The 10146-nt window shown below is 42.6% G+C and overlaps 1 protein-coding gene across 1 annotated transcript in view; it reads left to right on the forward strand.

Annotated features, from left to right (window-relative positions):
• Nucleotides 1-9908, forward strand: part of prox1a (prospero homeobox 1a) — a 30478-nt gene extending 20570 nt beyond the window's left edge. Inside the window, exon 7 of the mRNA XM_084574074.1 lies at nt 7463-9908. Coding sequence (XP_084430200.1) covers nt 7463-7648 — 186 coding nt within the window. The 3' untranslated portion in view covers nt 7649-9908. The remainder of the gene's footprint in view (nt 1-7462) is intronic.
• Nucleotides 9909-10146: the final 238 nt, after the last annotated feature.

Here is a 10146-nt window from a genome sequence, read left to right on the forward strand (position 1 = left end):
ACTCCGAAGCTCAACCACAAGCGTTGAATTGCGTAATAAAGTTGTTTTAGTTACAAGCAGAAAAGCACCGCCGCTTAATGGTTTGCAGACACAGTCTCCCTCACTGCACTTCCTTCAGAACGACCTGCTGATGCAAATTACTTGCATATGCAAATAAATCTCGAGGAAGTTACACACACGAGTCCGTAATCTATGTGAACACGCATTCTGGATGCTGTTGTCACTCATTGTCACTGAGCATGAGTCTCCCTCGCTGTCTCTTTCTCTCTGTTGCTGGCTGACAGAGAGCGGTATAGTACAGACAATGCCACCTGCCAGTTTCTGTCACTATAATTATAGCTATCTGCTTGCAGTGTGTGTGTGTGTGTGTGTCTTAGTATTCCAGTCGAGAAGAAGAAGGCATCATCTTTGTCACTGAGCCTGATTGGAGTCACGAGGGGGGCGGCGTGTGTGTGTGCGCGCGTCTTCCTGTACGTGTGTGTGCGCGCCGCGCACGCAGTGATTCCCTTCCCCTGCCCCAGCTGTCTCCTTAGCTTTAACAATAGGCCTGGTAACAAAGACGTGGCCTTCAGCCTCTATCATGTGATACTAGTGGTCTGCAGCCTCTCAGTCAGATGACCCGGGCTATTGTCCTCTATGGGTGACACACATAAGCGCACGACACAGGGAAGCACAGAGCGCACACACGAACCCAAGGAAGCGCAGCACGTGTGTGTGTGTGCGCGGGGCCGGCGAGGCGCAGCGCAGCGCGCCCGAGATACGAAGACACTTGTGAACGGCTGCGCGCAAAACAAAGATACCCACACTGATGAGATAGCGAGGGCAGACGCAATCTCAGGACGCAGACCCTTCCTCTCGGTCACATGCAGCGTGAACAAAGAGAAACTTTATTGTCATTGTCCTGGTGACAGTGAGATCAGTGACTGATTGACAAAAGAGCAGCTGAGAAAGGAAACATATTGCTCATGTCCCTCCAGCCTCCACTTTTACCTATAATTTTATACTTCCTGACTAAAAGAAAATTACATATTGCTAAGAAACATCAATTATTATTATTTTAGCAAAAATATTTTGCGCTACAGTATTCCCTGCTCCACTGTGGAATGGCTGCTATCTGCTGCTAGCATATATGGGTGACTGTGTCAAAGAGCACCTTACCAGAAGGTTACTGTCTGTGTTATTTATGTGCAGTGAGGAACACAGAGAAACAGAACTGAATCCCCTGAATCCCCTGGTCCGTTCGGGGGAATGGCATGAACGGAATCGGCTTCGGCAGCTTGTGGTTTTATCGGTTGCCTTCAAACGCTGGAGTTTAAAAGTCTGTCAGGCTGACATTATGCAAGCGGGGGGACAGTTATAGACAGGAAGCATACGTGCGCGGTGGCAGGGGGCGATATCCGAAACAAAAACAAAAAGTTGAAATTAGGCATGGCTGCAGGAGAATGTCTGGGGACTTTTAGTTGAAGCAGGGTTCTTTAAAGGATAGTTATGGAATCTATAATATAATATAACTTTAATATGAAATTATAAAAGCATGTTGAAGAGGAGATAGGTGCTATAAAAAAGAAGAGAACTGATTATCTTCTCTGGTTGTGTGTGAGTAAAGCCAGGTCTGATAGCGGCAAAAAAAAAAAAAAGAGCGAGAGAAAGAAGAGAAGGAAAAAGGAAGCAGATGCTTGTGTGTTGGCACAAAAATGATATGTCCACTCTGTCCCACACACACACACACACACACAGCGTTTTGCTCAGTCCACAGAAGGAGCAGCGCAAAGAGTTCCAGCATTGTCTGAGAAATACTCTACTGACCGACAGCGAAGCGAGGCGGACCTCAAGGCCTCGGAGCGAATGGATGGCGGAAAATAAATAAAAAACAGTCTCGAGGACGGCGCGCGTGCTTCATATAAAACGAAAAAGAGCAGCATGTAAAGACTGGAAAGCGGGTTTGAAAGAGACAAGCGAGGTGAAAAGTGATCAATGATCTAGCTAAGCACATGACACACTTGAGTAAACAGCGTCAACATCTCCTGCGTAGACGGAGGGACTTACATAAAACAGAAGGAACCACACACACACACACCGCCTCCCTCTGTTTGTACACCTTGAGAATCAAGCATATGGTGTTTGTACAGTGATTTCTTAAGAGCCCGGTGTGTGCGTTTCCCCTTTTGTGCAAGACGGCGAGGGAAGATGGAAAGAAAAAAAGGCAGAGATAGGCTGGCAGGAAGACATATGGAAAGGTGGATAGGTAGAGTCAAATGAGGACAAGTAAACACAGGCACAGCCCAGACTTCTCTATCAGTCAAACAGTGACAGACGAAAGGCATCAATCCGTTTGGATACGTTAAGAGGGAAGAGCTGCCTTTATTCAGAAGGGAAAGGGAAAGAGGACAAACTTTTTAGGAGTTGACACAGATGATTGGCGACTAATACTGGAAAACATATACAGTGTTATAAAAACAATAATTTAAAGTCTAAATCCATGATAAGAAAAACAACTTTGAATCTATTTACTTAACCGATAGTTGGCTATATTAATAATTAGCAATCGTTCGTAGTCTGTGTTACAGTTTGAATTTACTAATTTAGCGTTAGCATGATACTCGGCTAGCTAGCTAAACGTCATCAACACGAACACCAGAGTTAGCAAAGCCAGACAGGATAGTTTTTCTAACTCAGACGACAGGTAGGGAAGCTCGTTTTACAATTTAGGCGGACACCAAACACAACCGCAAGTCCAACTCATTAAGCGCAAAGAGACTCCACCTAGTGGCGCAATATAGAACTGCAGGAAATCGGATTTTCCGATATGAATCAGTCAGCCTCGTAAATTAACCTATTCCTGAGAAGTAGAAGAAAAAGAAGCCGAGTCTTTGTTGGAATGACTTTATAGACCTTAATTATTTTCTGAATAGAGGAGGAATGACAAACCAGTGGGCAAAGGCTGCTACTACCATTTGATTTAAAATGCGCTACATGCGTTGATTTGTCTTTTAGCCGATGGATACTTTCAATCATAACCAATATAAAGACTTCTGTCTTTCAGCCTTGATCTCCCAGTAAGTAACTTGAGTCTATTTTAAGTTTTAATATTTTAGACGTGTTAAAATGGGGCATTAAAGAAGCAACCTACTTATGAAGGGCTCGCCTTTATTCTAAAAATATTTTCAGTGCAACACTGCCCTTTGTGCTCGTGGCCTGCACTGTGAAAAAAAAAATAAAAAATACAAAATTAGCCAAATAGACGTCACTGTTGCTAAGTGCTTATTACTAAGCCGTTTCTGCACTTCATGTTTTCAAGTTTGGTTTCTGCAAATGGTGCTCTCAGGTTTGTGTTTTCAGCCACTGCAGCCACAGTTTTTACAGTGTCGAGCGTTGGATTCTTTCTTATAAAAAAACTCAGTTAAATAAATAGGAGTTTCAGGATTTATGCTGCTTTATAGAACATCTAATGTTGGTAAAATGAAACAGTGAGACAAGAGATACGTTGGCAAATATAAATGAGTACAGATGAAATAGTTAAAGTGGCCTACATGCAAATGATAATCAACACACTGAGAGCTTCTTACTTCACATTTCTTAAAGTGAGTTTGCTTGTGATGTCTGATAAACACTCTTGTGATTTCACACGAGATTTCAGTTCAGAAAGAGATCGGGGAATCCAATGAGGGAGAGAGAGAGAGAGAGTGGATGAAACAAAAAGGAAGGAGGGAAGGAAAAAACACAGGAGGGAGAGCGTCCCAGTAGGCCTCTTTGTTGGGCAGCGATTTAGAGATTTACAGGCTCTTGTCCTTCTGTGTGCATTTGTGTGCATCTGTGTCTGTGTGTGTGTGTGTGTGTGAAGAGAGAGTAATTGAGCCTCCCTTCATCCAATATTTACCCACCAAACCGGAGCAATCATGCGAATTATGTTTACTGGGAACCAAGTGTCTTTCTTCCTCTTTATCTTTCTTTCACTTTCCTCTTTCCACATTCCTCCTTCTCTCTTTCTCTCCTGGCAACTAGATACCATATCAAGATCCTAGCCAGGAGGAAATCACACACACACACACACACACACACACACACCCACCCACACGGAAAAAAAAAAAACGCCCATCTGTATTGATGATGGCCTAATTTAGATCTCTTTATTGGACTGATTTACGATGGCCAGACAAATCTGGGCATCTGGACCCAAGTGTGTGCCTGTCTGCGTGTTTGTGTGTGCGTCCAGTTGAGCTGACATCGAACCAGACACACAATATCCTCCGCGCTTCATTTCATTCGTTGTGCTTGTGTTTCCCTTACCTCTCTTGTGAGTCAGCGGTGTCCTTTTCGTAGTCTCGTTTCAGCACTTTGAGTCCTCTCAGCACTGCGGCGATGACACGCGTCACCCTGAAACATTAAAATAAAAAAAAGCTGTAACAGCGCTGCGGGGCAAAGACACGAGGATTGGGGCAATTCTAGGTCAAGGTCAACTGTAGACAGGGGTTTAGGAATTAGCTTCACATTAATGAAGTTGTCCAAGATCTAGAGATCAATAATGTTGGAGAGGAGAAGCATTTGAAGGGAGGAGCCGTAGGAGGACATGTGGGGTTTGGAATTGTTCTAAGAGCAAATTTGAACAACTATAGGTTGAAGTGATGTATTCCAGGAGGGAGAGGACGCCTCAAAGGCACATTCATCTTCAAGATCAATCTCAGGTTTCAACTTTTATTTGTCCCCGTGGGCAGTTTCACAGAAACCATTTAACAGTGTCTTTCTCTATTTCCTTGCGAAGGTGTAAGCGTGTGTGTTGCAGCCCATTTATAACTACAGAAACATGTTCTTAGGCACCTCCGGAGGTTTAGTGATTAATTTAGTTTTGGGCTTTTTGTTAAAAAAGAATCTCCCATTCACAATAACAGGACTGTATTCACCAAATTAATTACTGAAATCTCCAAAGGAAGAAGCCTAAAATGAAACACAGTTAGATAATATTAATGTTTTAAACTCAACTTCAACTTCCAGTCTGACTTATTGTGTCTGTTATAGTTGTCCACAATTCCCGGTGAAATAAAAGATTTTCGCATGAGGTGGTTTGACAGTTTAGGTGACGTAAACCTTTATTATTTTCTAGATTATGGAACTTTACTAAAGACAGCAACGATATGAAATAACAGTTTTCATATTTTAGGTTCCTAAAATCATGTCATCATCACATTGTACCTTATGTACCTTAGGGTCTTCACTAAAAAGTTAACAAATCTCCTGCCTTTTTAAAAGGTTTGAGACAATTAGATGTGTTGGAGGTAGAGTTGGGGAACAGCAAATAGCCCTATTTAATAACTGTAGTAATCCTTACTACGGCAAGAATGGATCAACTAAGTAAAGAGAAACAACAATCCATCATTATGCTAAGACAAGAAGGTCAGTAAAATTACAAGAATCTTCGTCAAAGTTTCTAAAAACAATCCAACGTCATAAAGTTGGCTCTCATGAGACCTCAATAGTCACCAGTGACGTCACCTCAGAGTTCAAACAGCAGTTAATAAGGCCTTCATGGTCAAACTGCTGCAAAGAAGCCACTAATAACAACAAGAAAACACCCCTCGATTTGATTTTTGGTTCCACCTGGGATAAAGAGATGGTTCCCAGCAGACAAGCTGTCCCATCTGGTTTGCACGAAGAGGGACCATCATTTGTTTGGAACTGGACAATGATCCACGACACACCTCCAGGCTGGATGAGAGCTATTTAACGAAGGGGAATGACGGAGTGCTGCATCTGCTCTCCAAGGCAGAGGAAAGAAAAAAGCAGCCAACAAGTGCTCGACATATGTGGAAACTCCTTCAAGACCGTTGGGAAAGTTTTCCAGATGACAACCGCACGAAGCAGAGAGAATCCACAGAAAGTTATCGACGAAGAGAAACCCTTGGATGAGTGTCCAAACTTTTTGACGACTACTGTAGATAGCACCTGGAAAGTTTAAACTTTTATGTGTGTGTGTGTGTGTGTACAGTAGTGTCTAAGACAATGACAGAGGGCCTCATTGAAATAACTGTGGTCTCAAGGGGCCAGCTAAAAAGAGAGAGAGGATAGGTTAGGGTAGACAGAGTATATGAGAGTCCGGGGAATCATTTAGCTTGTGTGTGTGTGAAGTGATTCATCCGTTCTGGTGGCGGCTAACCTTGGCATGTCCTGCCACGCGTGACGGGGTTGCACCCAGACGGCACTCGGCTGTCCTCTGTCCACGCGTGCGTGTGTGTGCGTTTGTTGGGGTGTATAGGTGGATGTACCCTGTCTGGAGGAGTCAGCAGAGTGTGCGTTTTGTGTGTCTGTACATCTGTATGCAAGAAAAAGAGCCAGAGAAGAAGAAAAAACGAGACAGGAGGGAGGAGGAGGTGGAGGAGGAGGAAGGGGGAGAATCCTAGTCAGGTTGTTTAGTGTCTTTGTATGATCTTGCCCCCGGGAGAAAGGGCAGGAAAAAAAAAGAGTGAAAAATGTGTGTGCGCACATGGGTGTGCGCCATTGTTCTGCTGTCAGACACACACACAAACACACACAAAACCCTGTGATGACAGTATATTTATGCCTGCACTGGAAAGGACAATTGGATCCCTGCAATCCCTTCATTTTTGTTTAAACTCCACACACACACACACTCTGACGGATCACAGGCGACTGCTCACCTGCCATTGTCAAGCACAGAGTGTGTCATCTGCCGTTATGTGTGCATAAGGAACTCAAACACACACACACACAGCTGGGGGCTGGTAAGGGGAAGTACGTTTTAAGGAAGTTCTGAAGAAGAACCTCCTAACATGAATAGTAACATATGGACACCTGAATCAGCCGCACACTTAATTCTTGATTGTTTTCAGTCACATGATCAGTTTTCAGAAAGAAAACTCCCTGAATGGGAGAAAAAAATTGCTTTATCACTAAGAATAACCCCTTTGTTTCGTTGTTCGCCATTTCGGTTTTTTGAATTTGCGATTTCAGACGTGGAGTTTCATGCTAGAACAATGAATGGCCACTGTGCAACGAAATGCCGAAATGCACTGTATGGTCATAAGTATGTGGACAGAAAATGGCTGTTTGAGTTGGGAAGTGTTGGTAAAATGGCAGCGCCGCCTCATAAAAACTGCACGCCTTCACGACCTGGCTCACGCTCCCAACATTAACGTCGCTGATTGTTTTGTGGAGCCGGGTTCCAACATCTGGTGTGAAGCCCGTGGTTTCACAACGAGACACAACAATCACATGTTTTCAATTACATTCTACTTGTGCCACATAAATCTACTCCATATTTGCTTATCCAGAAGTAACGCAGTTCTGTAATTTGAGCTTATTTATGAGCGCAAGTGAATATTTCAGCTCAGGACAAAGAAAGGGGAATTGAAAGGAAGTTCCTCTCAACACTGAAAGCAGTTATATCACTCATGATTTCTCCTCTTTGTCTCTTCCCCTGCCCATTTGTTTTATGCTTTTTCTCCAAAAGGTTCCCGAACGATTCCTGGAAGTGGCCCAAGTGACCCTTCGCGAGTTCTTCAACGCCATCGTGGCGGGAAAGGACGCGGACCCATCCTGGAAGAAGGCCATCTACAAGGTGATCTGCAAACTGGACAGCGAGGTTCCCGACGTCTTCAAGTCCCCCAACTGCCTACAAGAGCTCCTCCACGACTGACTAGGACGAGGGAGGAAACAAGGCGCGCAAGACAGACCTCCGAGGACCGTGAGAAGACTGTAAGAACACGCCTCCAATGGTGCGGCGTTAGGCTAGATTGAGGTCTTTAATGAGATGCATTTGAAGGTGTTGGACATTCATAAAGTGATGCAGAGACCTGAAGTGGTTCTACTTGGAGGCTGCAGGAGAGTTTTGCTGATGGTTGTTTTTTTTTTTTTTTTCTTTGGTTGAAAAACAAACCTACCCTCAAGATGTTTTTTTTTTTTAAAGAAAAGCAAACTCGGACCTAGAGTCGACTCAAATTAACAAATTCCGTCGGGGCTTTTATAAATTAAAAGCAAACCAGTGAAAAATTGAGCCTCCTTGCACTTAAAGAAAAGCTCCACCTCGCCGAAAAACCCCATCCTACTCTTTCTCCTCCACCTCATCCGAACTTTCTCGTCATCCCTTATCTCGCGGAACAAAGGGGTGAAGGAAGGAAGATGACGGATGACTCTTCAGCTCGCGACTTGAGGTCGGGAGCGAACTAAAAATAAAGAAGATAATATATAAATAAAAAAAAAAAAAATCTTTTTATCGTGGATGTTTTTAAGTTACATGAACATTTTTTGAAGAAAAAAAAAAAAAGTGATGTTTCTGTATTTTTTTCCTCCTTTGTATGAGCTTACATCCTCTCTTCTATGAACCCTCAGTCACGCACACACACAAAGACACACTTACATAGTCCCTTGAATAGAGAAGCACAGTAGCAGTCCCAAATCTTTACCCGATACCCAGAAGATAAACTGGGCAAAAAATAAACTTAGTTGTCGTTTATTCCCGTTCATCCCCCCCTCCTCTTTTTACTTCATCCCCCTTTTATTGTACTGAGACTTAATGAGTGTTTGTTTTGACTGTGTGGCTCTTCCTGCCCCTCTAGGCCCAACGCATCAGAGCAGTGCATCAGAGACAAAAGTTTAATTAAAAAAATTTTACAAAAAATTTAAAAAAAAATTTACAAAAATTTAAAAAAAAATTTGTATTTTTAGAAAAGTTAGTCCAAACCGGAGACAGACAGGATGAAAAGTTGGATTTAAGCAAATTTGTTAACCCCAGTTCTGAGTTTATTTCACTTTGCTGTTTCAAGAAACTCTCCTCATGCAATGCACACAGTTGAATTTATTAGCTTTAGGTCCTAAGGTCACTTGGCTGAGCTGTATCTGCTGCATGTTTGTATGCAGCTGGGCAGAAACAGTTTGGCATTTAAGATCTCTGAGCATGAGTGGGACGTGCCGACTACAACAACTCAAACCTTCTTTTTTCCTAATAGGGCAGTATCAAAACGATCATATGCTCAAATACTGCTGGTTTATTTATAGGACTTTCAAAATAAAAGCACTGACGTATGAAACTGGTTAAATGCAGGCAAGAACCACGGCTGGTACTGTAGCAGAATTGGTGTTTTATTTTATTTCCGTTACTTCCGTCACACGAATCGCTTTAAATTGTTCTTTGATTTATTTTTTTTTGAAGTCGGTTTTGTAAATTTCAGTTCATGACCTTTCTTTGATGGTGCTTCGGTACAGGCTAATCTTTGGTAATACGCCATTTAATATTTGTTATTATTGATTGGACTCAAACACTCACATTCATGAGCTCATTTATTTTACATTCAGGAATGTAAAAAAATTAAAAAATAAAAACTCGTAACCCCTCTTAAAGTCTGGAAAAAAAGCACCGAACCACATTTAGAAAAAAAAAAAAACCTCTAGAACGTTTCTATCTCCGCTCTGGTCGGCCACGAGGGGCAGCTGCACCAGCCGGGTCATGTGTGAAGTGTTTAAGGTTTTAACAGCAGAAAAAAAAAAGAAAAAAAAAGAAAAAAAAAAAAGACGACACACGACAAAATGCTGATATTTGTAGCTTGTATAGATGTAATAATTACTCTGATCACTCTGATATTGTTATTATTTATAACTGAAATAATTATTCCTATTAATGTTATTCTGATGATGATGATGATTATTAATAATGCTTGCTACAGATTTGACCAGTGGTTTACTCATTGTTTATCCATCACACTGCAACATGAAATAAATTATTCTTTGAACAAAAAGAGGAAGGCGGCTTGTTTGTAAGTATGCCACTGTGGTGTGTTTGCGCCGCGCCGAGGTTCAGAGGGCGTTGACCGTTTGAATGCGTCTGCCCACACACACACCGACTCACCGTCAACCCAAGCAGTAACTAGGCAACATCATGGCCACTTTAACTCTGTCCATGCCCTCTCTCTCTCCCTCTCTCTCTCTCTCTCTCTCTCTATTCCCTCCCTCTCTCTCCATCTCTCGCTCTCTGGATTCTGTGTAGGGGACATGTGATCCCTTGTTGTTGTTGCTGATGAATTGAAAAGAGGAGCGCTGTGTGATTATTGTCAGCACAAAAGCCTCAAAAAGCTGCTGACGCCTAGATTAGGCAGTACAAAGACGCGGGGACAGACACACACACACACACACACAAAAAGA

Source organism: Chelon labrosus (assembly GCF_963514085.1).
Source record: "Chelon labrosus genome assembly, chromosome: 24".
In the NCBI taxonomy this organism is placed as follows: Eukaryota; Metazoa; Chordata; class Actinopteri; order Mugiliformes; family Mugilidae; genus Chelon; species Chelon labrosus.